Source organism: Callorhinus ursinus, unplaced genomic scaffold, assembly GCF_003265705.2.
Source record: "Callorhinus ursinus isolate GAN/ISIS: 27379988/994484 unplaced genomic scaffold, GSC_fseal_2.0 scaffold1, whole genome shotgun sequence".
NCBI lineage: Eukaryota > Metazoa > Chordata > Mammalia > Carnivora > Otariidae > Callorhinus > Callorhinus ursinus.
Window position 1 is genome coordinate 17,988,339 of NW_027397063.1, and position 18,305 is coordinate 18,006,643.

General features: G+C 38.1%; 1 protein-coding gene across 9 annotated transcripts in view; it reads right to left on the bottom strand.

The window, feature by feature from the left end:
* CXADR (CXADR cell adhesion molecule) overlaps positions 1–18,305 on the bottom strand; it is a 54,035-nt gene that overhangs the window by 4,204 nt on the left and 31,526 nt on the right. Inside the window, exons 4-9 of one of the 9 annotated variants that reach the window (XM_073891720.1) lie at positions 17,303–17,458; positions 15,680–15,802; positions 15,024–15,162; positions 13,768–13,951; positions 12,447–12,529; positions 10,827–10,965 (exon numbers count right to left, since the gene is read on the bottom strand). In XM_073891720.1, the coding sequence (XP_073747821.1) occupies positions 12,452–12,529; positions 13,768–13,951; positions 15,024–15,162; positions 15,680–15,802; positions 17,303–17,458 (680 nt within the window). In that variant the 3' untranslated portion in view covers positions 10,827–10,965; positions 12,447–12,451. Of the gene's footprint in view, positions 1–9,695; positions 12,560–13,767; positions 13,952–15,023; positions 15,163–15,679; positions 15,803–17,302; positions 17,459–18,305 lie in introns of those variants that run through there. The other 8 variants (XM_073891701.1, XM_073891715.1, XM_025872698.2 and 5 more) reach the window with 8 other exon arrangements.

Genomic DNA, 18,305 nt, shown 5'->3' on the forward strand with positions numbered 1-18,305 from the left:
TGAAGTTAGTTTATTTTTTTATTTGAGAGAGAGAGAACGTGAGCAGGGCAGAGGGAGAGGGACAAGCAGACTCCTGGCAGGGCAGGGAGCCCAACGCGGGGCTTGATCTTAGGATCCTGGGATCATGACCTGAGCTAACGGCAGACAATTAACCCATTTTAGCCACCCAAGGCGTCCCAAAGTTTATTTTTTTAAATAATCTCTACACCCATTATGGCGCTCAAACTCACGACCCCAGGATCAAGAGTCATGTGCTTCTCCAACAGCCAGACAGGCACTCCTGTATGCATTTTTTTAAAAATTAAATTCCTACCCTAAGCTATAAAAATACATTCCAGAAAGATTAAAGATAAAATGTTAATTATGAAACTGTAAAAGTACTGATAGAAAATATGAAGGGAGATATTTACTAACTTTAGCTTAGGAAACTTTTCCCAATTTTAACAGGAACGTTGGTGGTTTGGAATTAAAAAGTAAGCTGTATATCAAAGGCATCATAAAGTTAAAAGAAACTCGAGAGAAAATTTCCACACCATGTTTAAAAGAAAATGAATTACTATTCTGAGAATATGAAAAGCTTCTACATATAATTATTTAGAAGAGCTAAATAAAGAGATGCGAATGGTAAAAGCAGAAGTGTGCTAATGGCACATTAATGACAAGGGAAATATAAGTTGAAGCCATGAAATAACCATTTTTCACCTAACAAATTCACAAACATTGGAAAGATCATGGTTTGCATTCTTTGTGAAAGACACTTTGACAATGTTTTTTAATGCATATATTCTCTTAACCCCACAATTCAAATTCTGTATACCTAGAAGATAACCTATGGAACTACTTTTGCAAATGTATAAAAATGTACAATTGATGCAGCATTATTTGCCATAATAAAAAACTCATTCATACTATGTAAGAACGTGAGACCAGTAAAAGAATGATTTGAGTCTACTCATGTGAGAAGATGTTCACCATATTGTGGGACAGGTACTACCAGTAAGTCCCTTCCATTCTAAGATAAACCTATGTATGTTTTACTATTCTCATCTTACATAAGGAAACTTGAGAATATTCAAGTTGCCCCAGGTGACCTAAATTATCAGGGCTTCAAATCCTGGTAGTTTAACTCCAGGACACATGTTGGGAAGATAGACTAAAGTGTTAGGAATAGTCGGTGAGCATTTTTTGTCATTTAGAAAAGAATAGAACAGATATTTTGGTGTTACTCTCTTGATGTAGACGGATTTGGATGAAAAAGAATAAACTACCTTATTAAAATTATTGGCCACAAGAGGGCATCAGATATTCTTTTTCCAATTTAGAAGTGGAAGGCTGTATTTGTAGTTAATCTCCCCTTTCCATGAAAAGCATTAGTGGCTACAATTTTTATTAAAATTTTTTTTTAGTTTTTAAGTTTTTAAAGTTTTTGTTTTTTTTTCTAAGTTAAACCATTGCTTTTCCTATGGATCTACATGTAGAATTGTCATTGGTAATGGGGAATTCTAAGTATGCCGTACTTACTTATACATTTCTTTATTAGAGACACATTTCTGTTAACAAAAGTAATATACATTTAGGAAAAAAAAATACCTAAAAGCACAGAGAAAGATCATTAATCTCCTATAACCACTCCAGCAGAAATAACTTTGGCACTGTTAATATTTTATTAGATGGGGATGTTTAAAAGAAGGGAGGTTTGGGGGCGCCTGGGTGGCTCAGTCGTTAAGCAACTGCCTTCGGCTCAGGTCATGATCCCAGGGTCCTGGGATCGAGCCCCACATCGGGCTCCCTGCTCAGCGGGAAGCCTGCTTCTCCCTCTCCCACTCCCCCTGCTTGTGTTCCCTCTCTCACTGTGTCTCTCTGTCATATAAATATATAAAATCTTAAAAAAAAAAGCTTTTACTTTATATGCTCCTATACTGTTGTATTATGAAATATATTCATGTTATGGTCACACAATTTGAAAATGTGAAACGTTTTCTTATGTCTATTTTTTTCTAAAACATGATTTTTAGCAGTTTTATGGTATTCATATGTATGTGACTCAACCGATCTTTATCATTAGATATTAAGCTACAAATCTCTTTTGGAAATGTTTTCAGTCATGTATCTAAATATATACCACCTTTGTTGGAGTGGGGTTGGGTGTAGGGAAGTATTCCTTTCAAGTTTAGAAATAAATGGACAGGTTGAAGAGCGCCTGGCTGGCTCAGTTGGATCCCGTGACTCCTGATTTCCAGGTGCTGAGTTCAACCCACCTTGGGCCTAGAGCTTAATTTAGGCGGGGGGGGACAAGTTGATCATGTACCAGAACTGTCAGCTTTTTGAATTCATATAGGAAATGTGTAAATGATAATTTTTTAGAGTTAAATTAATAAGTAATAAGCCAATGTGATTGTTTCACTAAATTCAATAGAAAAAATGTTTTTGCATCTCATAAATCATGAATCAAACACTTCTTCTAAAGAAGTGAAATTAAATTTATTGATTAAAATAAAAGTATTTAAAATTTTGAAATTTGTCTAAAATGACTGGAACATGAAAAATGTGAAATTTAGTTTTGTCACCTAAGTGAATCTATTTCATGTTTCCCAATGATAAGACAGACTATATGTAAAATCTGTTATTGATAGCTAGTAAGATCCTTTGGTAAATAGTTTTGAAAATACCATTTGTGATGCTTAATACTGTGAAATCTGGGAGGGAATACACAAAAAGTTAAAATACAGGATCTAACAGGGATTTGGCACACAGATTTACAACAAAGTCCCTCTCCCCTGGGGACGCCTGGGTGGCTCAGTCTGTTGAGCGGCTGTCGTCAGCTCAGGTCATGATCCCAGGGTCCTGGGATCGAGTCCCGCATTGGGCTCCTTGCTCAGCGGGGAGCCTGCTTCTCCCTCTGCCTGCAGCTCCCCCTGCTTGTGCTCTCGCTCACTCTCTCTCTCGCCCACGCTCTAACAAATAAGTAAATAAAATCTTAAAAAAAAAGTCCCTCTCCCCTGACATAATTAGGAGTGCCAATCAAAAAAGTTTTAAGTGGAAAACCATTTAAAATGATGTATTCCTTATATAATTTAAACATTATAAATGTTTAAAATGTATCAATATACCTTCAGTCACCAAATTTATGTAGTTAGGAATTTTTCTTAGCATATGGGTCCACTGCAGGGCAGTTAAGCATCTGCCTTCCAATCAGGTCATGATCCCAGAGTCCTAGGGATTAAGGTCCCCCCCTCGGGCTCCCTGCTGAGTGGGGTCCTCTCCCTCTGCCCCCCCCCCCCCCCCCACTCATGCTCTCTCTCCCCTCTCTCAAATAAATAAAATCTTAAAAAAATATATGGGTCTATTGCTAGGAGTTGTGTTTTCTTTTTCCCATAACCTACATCCATAATATATTGATCCTAATTTAAAGTCTAGTTTCTTTGTAGCTGAATGAAAACATATTTTGGAGCTATGTGCCAGCAGAATCATTTCCTTAAATAAGTTGTCTTCACCGTACGTAGTACAGCTGACACGTACAATTTACTTAAACTATGTAATCAGCAATGTTAACAGCATAAATCGGCTTGGTACCAAACAACACGCACTCTAGTCATAACCCCCAGTGGAAACATCACTCCACCTGGGAGAAGAGTGAGCTGTCAATGCTCAGGGTGCCCTGGGCACTGGTGACCGTGTTTAGGAAGGGAGAGAGAGCCCTCGTTAGGCCAGAATCGGCTCTTTTCCCCCGGCCTTCTGCCTGGTTGGTGTTGCTGCGAGCAGTGACAGATGAGACAGAGCCACACACTCTAACGTCCATTTTTCTTCCCTTTCGTATGGTTCTCACGGGGCCCAGACTGCCAAGAACTGGAAGTTCTTAGAAAAATACCAGTTCAGGAGTCAGGAAACCTGAATTTTGTTCCTAACTATGTGGCCTGGAGGGGATTGAAACCTTTCTGAATCCTGATTTTTTTCATAAAATGGTACGGAACTAGCCTATGGATATTTTGGGTTGTTTTGTTTTTATAAAACTTAAACTGCCATGTCAATTTTCTTAACTAAATCACAAATCTTTTGCCCATATTGCAAAAAGTTTAAATCAAACCTACATTAACTTGGTAACAGCCCTGTTGGCTACTATCGAGTGTATCTTTACCTTGTCCTGGGCATAACATATAGTATCTTTAAGTTGGCTCAACAGATTATTTTCCATGTAATTATTTTACTTCGTGTTCTGTTGTTTCTGTGAACATATAAAAGGTCCTCTCCTTGTTAGATCAAAACCAGTGGAAGCTAAATGTCAAAGGACTGTGACTTTCCAACAGGCTCCAATTCAGTCATTGGTATCTTCTGTATCACACTCTCCTCTTAGAATTGCAAGGTCAGGGGCGCCTGGGTGCCTCAGTCGGTTAAGGGTCTGAGTCCGGATTTCAGCTCAGGTCGTGAGCTCAGGGTTGTGAGCTCGAGCCCTGCATCGGGCTTCCTGCTCCCTCTACTCTCCCCGCCCTCATGCTCTCTCTCTCTCTCTCTCTCTCTCTCTCTCTCTCTCAAATGAATAAATCTTAAAACAAAACAAAAAAAAATTGCAAGGTCATTCTACTGTTCCCTAGAAATGTTCTCGCTGTTGACAGTTCTGGGACTATGTGAGAGGGAAAATGTCCTACCTAGCAACATTAAAAGAGCACGGTGCCAGTAGCCAACATTCAACTGGAATAGTGTGTGACAGCTGACCTAACAGGGGACCTAGACAACTCTTCTTTCCAAGGGCAAGCTAACTCATTTTATTCATTAACGTAGTTCTGTGCTGACTCCATGCAACTGCTATGAGCCCAAACACCAGCAACCTGAAGAAACCACAGATAACTTGAGAAAAAACACACTGTGATGGGGTATGTGTGGCTACGACTTGACGTGCACACAGCCAGAGTGCTGCAATTATCATCATCAACAGATTACTGAGAATCTATGTGTTGATCATTTGGATGTAAAGATGTTCCACCTTTGAAAGGCCTGACATCTGCTTAAGGAGAGGAGACAAACGTGGAAAGCCAAGTGACGCTCAGCTTAGGGAGAAGACGGGTTGAACCAGGAGGATGGTTTAGGAAGGGTTAGGATTACATGATCAGAAAAGGGTAAGACCATAAACAGAGTGAAAGAGAAAGGGTAACCTGGAAAAAAAAAATCATTTCATATCACAAAGGGCTAATTTTATTAATATGTAAGAGCTCCTCCGAATTAGCAAAATAGTAATACAAAAGAAAAATGAGCAAGTGTATGAACGCAGTTCTCAAAAAGTACAAAGGGCTTTTAAACACAGGAAGATAATCAAGCGAATCAACAGAAATAGAATGTTAACCCATGAGATAATTCTCTTCTCAGAAATCAAGAAAGATCAAAAAGTTGGATTAAGAGTACAGGTGAGGATTTGGGGCGAGGTAAGCACTCAGATCCATTGCAAGCATGAGCTGCTGTTAACAAGAAGCTATTTTAATGATAGCGATCAGAATATTCTTTACTCAGCACCTCCTTCTCTAGACATTAACCTTAAGGATATAGTTATACATATGCAAAACAAGATACATGCAAATCTGCTTGTAATTTTACTCATTATATCAAAAGGATGGTATCAATTTAAATGGTCCTCAGTTGGAGACTGGTTAAGTTAGTGTATCACTATGATGCAATATATAGTTTTGAAGACAAAGGTTTTAGGTAGGTAGATAACATAAAACAGAAGAGATACAGAATAATCTGAGAGGATTTGTTAAATTAAAAATTTCATATAAAACTTTATTTAAAAAACAAAACATGTATATGCAAGTGTAAGCACAGAAGCAGTGTGGTAGCGGAAGGCCAGTTGTGAAAGTCTAAAATCAGGCTAGAGTTTGACCTTTTAAGTTAGAGGTTGTCCTGGAAAGCTTTTCAGCAAGAGAGTGAGCCTAAATGCTTTAAGAAAATTAACCTAGAAATGAGTTTTAATCAGTTCTTGTCTAGATCGTAGGTGATGGTAGAGCAATGGCCATCTGCCTGCTTCCACAATCAGGTGGATTTTTTTTTTTTTTCTTCCTAAAGTGGTCCGTATCACCTATTCATGTCTTCCTGGGGTTAAAAACTGTTTCCCCGGAAAAATAGCTTCATCTTGTTAGCAAGATTCGTTAAGACAAGACAAATCCGTAACCACATCATCAACTCCTTTTTCACTTGACAAAAAGATAGGAGGTTAACAGCACATATGGTCACTCCATATTTGAAATAAACAGTACACTTCTGGGGGAGGTGATGGGGGCGACGGACACCATTAAATAAGTCTGTTGGCATAGTTATTTAGGGGCTATTTTTATTTTCCACCAAAAATTAAGCAAAGAAACCCTCTGGGCATGTGTTCCATGCCAACTTTCACTATTTTATTAGTTCTTCTTCGTAATTTCCAATCACCATTACTGACATGGGTTGAGTTGTGTGCCCCCAAAAATAGGCTGTAGTCCTCATCCCCAGTTCCCCAGAGTATAACTTTATCGGCAAATAGATCCTTGTCATTACAATTAGTTAAAACCCGGTCATCAGGGTGGGCCTGAATCTAGTGGCACTGGTGTCCTTATAAAAAAGCGAAGTTAGGGCACAGAGAGAGATACCCATCAAGGAACGGGGATCTAAAGAGACACAAAGAGAGGATAGCCACCTACAAACCAAGGAGAGCCACCTGGGCAGATCCTCCCCTGACAGCAATCTGAAGGGGCCAATTTTGCCAACACCTAAATCTCAGACATCGAGCATCCAGGGCGTGAGACAGTGAATCTGTTCAAGCCACCCAGTTTGTGGTACTTTGTCACGGCAGCCCTAGCTAATACGATTATACATAGAAATTAATAATAAATGACTAGTCATTTCAGAAGACTATTTTAAAAGACCTGAAAAGTTTTTTTTTTTTTTTCTGGAAATTAAAATCTTCTAAGAAATGGTATTTTAGTTATCTAAGTAGAGCTCCCTAAATTCTGATAAGAATATTAATATACCACAAGCAGGCAATGATATTTAAGCATGTACACTTTTTGGCCTCTCTAAATATTTCTGGAAGTTTGTGAAGTCCAAGAAAAAAATATACCACCATTAATGACTTAGCATGGAAACCAGTCATCTGCAAAGGGTTTCCTGAACAATTCAGAGGTTCCCATAGGTAGTTATCAAAATAACCCTGGAGCGAAAACAGTCACTAACTTCACTCCAGACCACTTAGCATCTCTCAGGAGGGTTTTACAAGTTTACTTCTAAAATGCTTCTCCACTTCTCCAGTTTTTTATAATAATTAGGTTTATTCTTGTATTTGTTCCTATTCGATCAGGTCACACCCCCTCCTGTATTTGTGCAACTTTTTTTTTTTTTTAAGATTTTTATTTCTTAGTGTGTGCAGGTGGGAGAAGAATCTGAAGCAGACTCCGCACTGAGCGTAGAGCCGGACACAGGGCTCAATCCCGTGACGGCTGTGAGATCATGACCTGAACTGAAACCAAGAGTCTGACACTTAACCGACTAAGCCACCCAGGCGCCCTGTGCAAGTTAACTTTTTAAGAAGCCACGTGCACTTTCCTCTCCCCACACATACTCACTCACTCTTTTTCTCCGGACAGTCTTTTTTGGAAGCCACCAGGGCAGCTGTCTTGGAGAACACAGGACACACACCAAATCAAGGCACACTTGCCCCCAGTGCTCATAGTCTCCTTTCTAAAAACTCACTCAGCATTTGCTGAGCAATATGCAAGTCAGAGTTAGGCACTGAGGATAGAGGTGAGTAAATCCACTTCAAACTTGTAAAAGGGCATATTAAGCAGGTTAAACAATTGGAAAGCAAAGGATTGGGGCCCTAAAATACCTGTACGGGCAATGTTGAGGGCCCAGATGCACCCCTAATTTATCTTTTAAGCGAGGGGAGGGGTGCAAATCAGGAAAAATGACTCAACATAGACTTGCAGGCCAGGTGAGCAAGGCGGGACTGTTCTCTGGCTTAAGAACCTGCACACTCACAAAGGTATGAAACCGTGGCCCTTAGCTGTTGAGCATGGCTACTGCACATAAAGGTGCACCTGGGGGTGCGGGAAATAAACCGGAGGGATGTGGGATGGGCCTGGAAAGCTCTTGTATATCAGGTTAAGATGATCTGGTTTTTAATATGATCATTTTTACATCTTAAGACAACCAGTCCACTATGACTCAGTGGATTAGGAGACAAGGACGCAGGGGAAGAGTCAAGATCATGTCGGTTTCAAGTACTTTGTCGGAGACCGGCAATGATTTTACTTCTAATTTCCTGCATCTTCTCCCCCCTTTCTCAATCTCCATTAGTTAGAATTTTCACAGCTCTGTAGTGAAATGAGAAGCAAACTGATAGATCAAGGACCTTATCCTGAAATTTACTTCTTGGTTCTTCATTAACTCTAGAATTTTCTCCTGCAACAACTTTTTCTATAAATAGTTATCAAATTTAGAAAAATCACTTAAGTAACAAAACATCACACTTGATTTAGATTTCAGAAATACCAGCATGAAAAACTGATCTGGGTTCCTAGGGCTGGCTTCATGATCTTTTCACTGATGTCTTTACTACATTTAGAAATTACATTTGATTATGCCTTAGGCTTAAAAGTTAGACCATTTTTATTTAAAAACAAATTACTTTATATTCAATTTTACCTGTGTTTCATCAGTTTTGCCATTTGGTACTTAACTAACCACAAATATGACCTGGCCTTGAGAGCTACAAGGTTAAAATATGGTCTAAATTAAAGGCATTAAATTATACTCAGCAGTTTCACTCAGCATGTTTTATTGTAATCTTGATTCTTTGAAAATCTGGGTATCACAATCAGCATCCCAGCTCTCAGGGACACATGCACAGAATTTTCATTATATCAATTCTCTCTTTAGAGCCATCCAGCATCCCCCAGGATGTATAATTTTTCTCCCCATTTTAAACACAGGAAAGTGAAGCTAAGGAAAGCAATTAGTAATGAGCAGAATTTAGACACGTTTGATTATAAGGCCTATCCCTCTTAATCTCTGAGTAGAAAATTTCACCTTAGTATAAACTAGTGGTTCTCAACTGGAGTAATTTTGCCCTCCACCCAGGTGGACATGTGGCCAACATTTGGAGACATTTTTGATTGTCGCATCTTGGGGAGGAAGAAAGAGGCCAGGGACGCTGCTCAACATGCTACAGTGCAGAGGGCAGTCCCTCACAACAAAGCATTATCCAGCCCCAATGCTGCTAAAAATGCTAAGACTGAAAAACTCGATTCTAACAAAACATTCCTAAAAATGTCTTCTTACAAAAGTATTACGACCTCACTCTTCTTTTCTGAAATCATTGTTTAGAATCAACGAAAACAGCTTTAAACCATAACTAGATGTTTATGTATTCAATGCTACTCTTCAAGAACTCAGATTTGAGTTTATGCTCTAAATTGTGAACTGATCACAAAACTGTGGGAGGCTTCAACCCCAAATATGTTATTTGGTCTCATAATAAATGCACAGGTGTGGGGAAATATATCTATGTCTGACATGTTTTCATTGATGTGTGATAGTTTGATCTTTATTCTGTTTAACAAGGGATGCAAGGGGGGGGGGAGGAAAAAAGGAAGCCCTGAGGAATAGCATACTGAAGTTTTATGAAGTAGTCATTTTTAAAAAGGCACAATGAAGCCACACCATGAGGCAGAAAACTGCTTTCTTGATTTTATTTCAAAAGTACACAAGGTCACAAAACTAGAGCAAGTTTTTGGTTTTTTTAAAAACAAATTTGTTCTTACAAATTTCAAAATCTGCACCATTGGATACGTAAGCCAGAAACTTTAAATACAAAATCATTTTTGAAACTGACACTTATCAATTCTCTACTTGCATATGTGAAGTGTCAAAATATTTTTTCTCAGTAGTACAAGTTTATCGCAAAAGTTCACAGTTAGGAATGAGAATTAAGTGAATAAATTGTGGTTCTCTTAACACTTATGTCATTAAATTAGCAGAAAACACAGAGTTCTTCCTTGATTGGAGCTTTTAGTGTTCAGGACCAAATCTAACCGATATACACCATACTTTTAAAATTACAAAACAGGGTATTTTTTTAAAACTTGATTTTAAATAATAGTAAGAGACTAGATGAAGAAATTATTTGCTGATGTTACCATCTATAAGATAAACAGAACCACAAGTCACAAGTTTATTTATTATTTTTCCTTACTTCTGTAACATTGTAGAATTTGTGCTCAGTTATGGACCTTTTTTAGTGTCAAAATAGGCAAACGAGTAAAAACTCCATCTGCAGAATGTGTTGCCTCTATTGCAAGACTATCTAAAGGCATTGGAAATATTAAAACTTGCCCAGAACATTTATACTACCAAACACAAGAATATTACAAAGGTATATGTACATATATATATATAATGTCACAAGCCACTAAAAAGTTAAAGTTGTGCCAACACTTTCTACAAACTACTCCTTAACGTGACACATCAAAAGCATTAACCACATAAAATGTTTGTTTTTTCTATTCACACTGGAATAAGGCATCCGACAGCCCGAAACACTGTGGAGATGATTAGAAATAAACCTTAAACATTCAGAAAACTTCAAATTTACATGCCGCACGCACACAAAAAGACAGAATAGTTATTTTAAGAAGCCATACATTACAGAATTGGATATCCAACTTCATGCAATGAGTTCTTTCTATATTTAATCAAAATGTTTACTTGCCCTTCATTTGTTCCAAATTTCCAGAACTCAATCTTTAAAAATTATTTTAACAAAATCAGGTATTTCTTCATATCCATAATCTAATTGCATTTCTTCAATGAACTCCTCCCAAGACACACACAGGCTGTGTTTCCATTGTAACCACTCCATGGCATAGTTATTTGCCTGAATAAACTGGTCAGTGTAACCGTGATAAGAAATTTTGGGGGTTCTCGAAGAGGGGAATACTGGTAAGACTGCCAATAAGAAAAAGAACACCAGTGAACTACATATTCCAAGCACAGAACTCATACTCTCCAGTATCATTTCTTTTCAAACGATCCTGTGTAACTCAAAACAAGATGGTGTCAAGTCTCTCAGGTGTCAAGTAGAATCAAACGGGTTCTCCTCAAAGATGCAGGGCCGTTCTGGAGTGGCCTGGTTTGGCTTTCTCATGGTTAAGGACTGAATAACCAGTTTTGGTTGAATCACTTGATGATTACTAACAGTCATTCTAGAACAAATATTTCTAGTTCAAATGAATTATCATGAAGAATTACTTGGGAAGTTATCAGTACCTGACTGACCTGACTGTGGGATCAGCTGAAATTTACAATGGGAACAGCTGGAGAAGTAAATCTAAAACTTAACTCTGTCCTCGAAACTTACTCCCACCCACCTGGTCTTCTCAGGTCACACAAATGCTGTTTTACGAGCTGCGTTCTCAGGCGGTAAGTGGTATGGAGCTGGAAGAGCTTCTGGGAGAGAGTCTGATTACTCAAGAGCCAGATCCTAGACTAGAGAGGAGGACATGTCCACCTTTTACCGTAGTTCCTACTTAGACTGCAGCGTAATCTTCACTGTACGAAAACTGGGGGTGGGAAGGACCAAATGCTTTCATTATTCAAGTTTGTGATGTTATTTATTCTTATACTATCTTATAAATTTTCATATAAAACAGGCCAAACATGTGGCACCCAAAAATAGCTACTGATATAAAATCATAAACACAGTCAAAGAGTGCTGGGGATGTGGAAATTTTAAAATCTTTATGAATAACACAATCGGTTAAGTTGCAACCAAAAAGAACAGGGAAGAGGAGGCAAGAGTCAAAGTATGAAAAGAAAAGGTGTCACAGTGATGTGTTTTTAGGAACAGTACCTTCACCTCTAAGCACCTTTCAGGTGATAGCTAGCTCATAGGCACCAGAAATTCATAATAAAAATTAAAATTACCCAAAGGCACAGATGAAAATGTTAACACAAGTATAAAAGCAATATTATATAGGGTTAAAAACCTACTAAAAAATGCTTCCAAATATATAAAACTATACACTAATCCATTACACAGACATTCAGCTTAAGTTCAGCATTAAAAAGTATACACAATACTCTAATCTCAAATTCATACGAACATTAATTTATAATGTAGCATTTACCACCACAGCACCCAAAGAGATCAACAGAAACCAACTCCCTACCAAAATCTAGGGAAAAGGTTTTAGAGCTAGTGAAATAATTTATTGCAAACCTTATTTACTATAAAGAAACTGTTGGCTCATTTTACTATATCCACACTCCCTCACAATCTTAAGGGAAATACAATAAACTCACTTTCTTCTACTACAACAGTATTTAACACATTTGGCAGTTAGGAGTATACCTTTTACTCCTTTTCCTTTCATTTCTTCTTTTTTTTTTTTAAAGAATAAAATCACTTTCACAAAACTAAGACTCACTCTTTTCAAAGCTCATCTTGATTTTCTGCAACTATACGAAGACATGTTGGCCATACGATAGCAGCTATACATCCTTCCCAAGTCTGAAATACAGAATCGATGGAGGACACCTACTAGCAGAAAATGTATTTCATCATTCTGAGTCTATGAAGAAAATATCCTCCAGGAACTGCATTCAAGTGGGTAAATTTAGGATTACGTGTTTCTAGAACATATATTATGCAACACCAACACAACCACCCCCCCCCCCCCCCCCGAACCAAAACACTGAACCAACTAGGGAAAAAGTTTTTCAATTTGGAACCAATAATCAGGGAATTTCAAACTGTAATTGTCAAATAATAAGTGAATTATAATTTTTCTTATTAGAAAAATATTACCTCAAGGGCTACTATTTAGTTGGGAACTGCAAAATATTCCATCCTTGTTCTGACTGGTCATTGTTCTGAAGATGGCCATGGGCTTCAAGGCATCAGATCACTCATGAACAAAACCCATATTCACTACTGCACCGCTAACTAGTATCACTGCTGTATGTAGCTGGCAGCAAATTTTCTATATGAATCAGAGAGATGCTCCTTTATTTTAGGATATAAAAGAGATTACTATGTCCCTGTTGCCTATAGCAGTCTATCAATTAAATAGTTAGAAATCATTTCATAGACAAGGTTTATGAATGATTCAGAAGTAAAACTAATTTCTAGAACACTGTAGTGTTTTCTATGTTATTAGAGATATTTCAAACTCATATATAAATAAGCTTCCAAAGAAGCTATAAAAAGAACATAGATGTGGCATTAAGTATTTTTGCCATGAATGTTTCTTTACCAATTTGGAGGGGACACCGGATCATAAATTGAGAAAGGCAACCTAAAAATAATGGTAGAAAACAGGGAGTACCACTTTCACATGATTCAAGTATTAACTTAGGGTGCATGTAAGTTCACCAATTCTTCCCTAGGATTTCATATTCAAAGTGCTCTATCTTAAGTATTGATATTCAGAAATCTATCATATCAATATCTTAAAGGAAATCCTTTTTCAGTTGGTGAATCTGTCTTTAGTAACTTCAATACCTTTACTCTTTCAGTAACCAAACAAAACTTTCTAAAGTATAACTTTCAGTTTCTGGTTAACTTCTTGATATATTTTGAGGCTGGTAGCAGAATTTAGAACGGAAGTCTTCCTATTTGAAGAGGAGAAAAGAACCACGGAAAGCAGAGGTGAAAGCACGCAGGCTCTATACTATAGACCCGTCCTTGCTCTGTGCTGGAATCATCACAGGCACCGCTCCCATCCTACTCAGATTAGGGGCAGCTACCTTAGCAGGTGGGAGAGTCGGACTCTGAGGAGTGCGTTCAAAGTCTTCACTTGGTACTTGGTTATATTGAGTCTTGGAATATCCTTCCATGTTGGAAGGAGACATGGAGCCCAGGGATGAGTGATTGCTGCCCATGTAGCTCCTAGCGGTGGATGTACGGCTCTTTGGAGGAGGCACGTCTTCCCTAGAAAGCAAAGATCCCAACACAAATTCAAAGAACAAGCTTCTAAAAACCTACAATTATGTAAGCTATGAAAAATGGATACGGGTGAGGAAAGATCCTCTATTTAAATATGTATATAAAAGTGTGTGCGACGCACAATAAAGCAACTGCAATACGCTACAATGTCATGAACTGTGTATTCATCCCAAATCTATCATTTACACAATGTACACCTTCATACATAATAAAATGTAATTTTTACAAAAATCTGATTTATAATGTTCTTACAAGGAACAAACTTAAATTTCTTCATACTGTGCTATCACTGATCAAGATAATCTATAGTCAGCCAACACATTATAGTTGATAAGGCACTAACACCTATAGAAATATTTCTACCAAAAAAAAAAGCAAGAAAAACTTTTTCGTTATGAAAATTACTTCTCTAAGACATTAGCTGAAAGCTTAGCAGATTTAAATTCGCAAAAGCTGAGAATTTAGGCTTAAGATTTTTCACACCAAGCACTGACAAAGAATATACACCTGAGTTACCTCTGGTACAGTTTAAAAGACAAGTGCACAGACCCCAAGCCACACCTACCAAGTGTCCATTTATTTCCTGGATGTTATTTCAGTCATGTTATTTTTTAAAGTTCTATAATGCAACACACACTTCTAGTTAAGATCTACTAGTTTAGAATATTAAAAAATAAAATCACATTAACAGTTCTATATAATTACTGATGTCACTTGATACGATCAGGTCTTTCTAAACCTCAACATCTGCTCCTTTTTTTTTTGAAAACTTCATGCCCATACTTTATTGGGAGAAGGCAGACAGTCTTAAGATAAGCATTTTGCAGTAGCTCTTAAAATAGGATTCAAAATTGAGGCTGGAGGCGGGGCACAACGGAGGTTGGTTGATTCCACACACCTGCAATTGAAAGTAAAGCTTTCAAATGTACTGAGGGGAAGAGCCACAGCTTTTATCCAGTTCTAATGGGGTAAATGCTCCACATGATTAAGAGAACTAACACTTTAGAGACATAATACATTTAGTTTATTTTCGGCAACTCTTGTGTCACTTACTTACCTGATATCGTGATGAACTTCCTTTTCATATTTTTCTTCTCTGCGCTTTTTACGACAGCAAAAGACGGTAAGACCAATGAGCACTAGAGCAAGCAAAATTCCTACAATAGCTCCTGCAATTGTTCCAGCTCTATTTGAAGCTAGAATAAGATGTTAATAAGAAAATAATTAATAGTAAAAAAAAAAATCTGTATCTAGTCATATTGAAGGTTAAGGATACAACCTGATGGACTGATTTCACTGTATATATTAACTTTAAGAGACATTTTAATTAGTTTTTGGTCCAGTGGGAAAATCCACTGGAAAGAACTTTCTTCTGAACTGTATAATACTATTTCAAGCATAAAAATCATGAAACCAGACTAAAACATTTTAATATTCAAAGCTTTCTTGGCTGGCACATAAGAACGTTCTAATGATACATGAGTCGATTTGACAACTCTTACCTTCTTAATATCATTACAATAATGAAGTCTTTATTAATATAGTATTTTCCCCCCTTTCCAGGACTTAGAATAGCTAATAACCAAGGCAGAGTGCTTTGCCAAAGTTAGCATCCCTTTGCCCTCAATACATACTTGCTGACTGAACCAAAGGAAGCTGTATGAAGACAACAGAAACAGACGTTATCACAACAGACCGAAAAAAGGTACTTACGTGGAACAACATTCAGGTGTAGCTGGCATTGATCAGAGCCTACTCTGTTTGTGACTGTACAACTGTAGGTCCCAGAGTACTCAGTAGAGGCATTTTTTACAGATATAACAGGTGAATTCATGTCTATGGGGAAGAAAAGGGGGAGTATTTGGCAAAACCTATCTTTATAAAATTGCATTGCTCAGTTTTTAGTAAAGGCAAACCCTATTAAACTTGACAATCCAGGTAAAAGTCAGACAAACTGAAGCTGGGTACAGAACAAATTTCCAGGGAGACATGCGCATGTCTCCAGAATGCAGACACGGTTGACTCTTAAATAATGGCAGGGGGTGGCAGGTGTGTAAGGATTCTGATCTCCTGCACAAAGATTAGGGTATAACTTCTGACTCCCCCTGAAATGTAACTGTAATTTTTTTTAAAGATCTTATTATTTATTTTGAGAGAGACAGTGTGCACATGTGAGTGGGGAGGGCAGAGGGAGACAGGGAGAGACAATCTCCAGCTGACGCTGCACTGAGCCTGACCCTGCAATCTCCACCTGAACTGAAATCAGGAGTCTGATGCTCAACAGACTGAGCCACCCACATGCCCCCGAAATGTATGTACAATAATATAAACAGCCAATTAACACACGTTTTGTATGTTGTGTATGTTACTAAGAAAATCACTAGGAAATATTATTTACAGTACTCTCTGTAAAAAAATCCACATATCAACGGACCTACATAGTTCAAACCTGTGTTGTTCAAGGACCAACTATAATTGTCCTCCAGGTCATTTGTATCACAAGTAAGAGTACCCACGACTGCCTTAGCCAGGTACAGTCTCAGCTGACTCAACTGGTAGAACATGCCAACTCTTGATCTCAGGGTGGTGAGGAGTTTGAGGCCCACCCTGGGCATAGAGATTACGTAAAAAGACAAAAACAAAAAATTCCAACCCACAAAGGCTCTTTGGGGAAGCAGGAAGATTTCAAACCTATTTTATCCCCGCAGATGGAAGAAACATACAAAAGTCAGAAGGGGTCATATAGTTTGACCTCTTAGTTTGAGAAAAGAAAGGTGGAGAGAAATCCTACTTCAACATGAATCTAAACAAAACATTCAAGATCCTACTCTTATTATAACCAAGCCATTATCTACATTATGATCATTATTTTCCATCAGTATTCCTATCAATTAGAAAATACACAAGAGGGGCGCCTGGGTGGCTCAGTCGTTAGGCGTCTGCCTTCGGCTCAGGTCATGATCCCAGGGTCCTGCTCCGCAGGGTGCCTGCTTCTCCCGCTCCCCCTGCTTGTGTTCCCTCTCTCGCTGTGTCTCTGTCAAATAAATAAGTGAAATCTTTAAAATATATATATACACAACAAAGAAACTATAATATCCTAAGCAGTGAGATTATAAAAATATTTTCATTAACATGATATGACACTAAGTTGACATTGTAAAACATTGAATAATTCTCATGGACTCTTGATTGTTTTGTACAGAAATGGGAAGGTATCTGAGAATTTCTCTCTCTCTCTCTCTCTACACACACACACACACACACACACACACCCCTACTACTAGATCTAAGTCCAAAACAATGGCATATAGTACAACTTGTAATTATCACCAGTACCTGGTAACCATAAGGCGGGCAGTTTCTGGGAGTTGGACAATTTCTGCCATTCATACTGTAATGGAAGTGAACCTTCTTTTGGTTCACATTTTAGTTTAAAGTCATTTCCAATTTCTTCTGATCCATCGACATAACATCTTATACCTGAAGGCTTAACTGAGAAAAGAATAAATTGTAACTTTATACGAGAACAGAATTTATGTTTGCAAGGATTAAACACACAGTACGTCGCATAACCACTGACTCATTCCCATGTGGTCGTTGACAAGACTAAAAGACTATAGTAAGTTATCAGCACCAGTTTATTCAACTTTATGCAACACAAGGCAGGCATGAATGAGCTCAGGTATCTTCAGGTGGGAGCTCTGGGCTCCTTCATTCCAAGGGGGCACATCTGAAAAAAGAGAAGGATGGTGCAGGCGGGTCCCACTTTAGACTCAAGGAAGCTTCCATCTCCCTCTAATCCTTACCTCTTCTACTCAATGCTTGACATGTAGGTAGCGCTCTGGGAGTCTGTGCCATGTCATATCCCTCTGAGTGCTGTTATCTCACTATTTGGGGGATTTATAATAAATAATGTCGATAACAGGAACAATTAACACTCTGCATTACATTAACCCCAAACCATCCAGAGAGCAGGGTTATAAAAAGGTAAACCTGAGGTTATACTCCAGGTCTCTCTGGGAAACTGTTTCGAGCAGCTGCTAAATCCATCCCTTGTCACTCACTCCAAACACCGGAATAACACCTTGGCATTCCATACTCTTCTGTTGGACTTTATTAAGGCACAGTGAACGTACAATAAAATCAACACAATTGAATCTTGTGGGATGATCATTTTTAACAAATGTATAAGCACCACCGTGAAGCATGGCTCGCCTCCTCTTCCAAGCAATTTCCCTCTTGTTGAGAGCCGATGCCACAACCCTGGTCCCAGGCAGCCACTGATCAAATTTCTGTCACACGCTAGATTTGTTCTGCTGCTTCTAGAGTCATATAAATG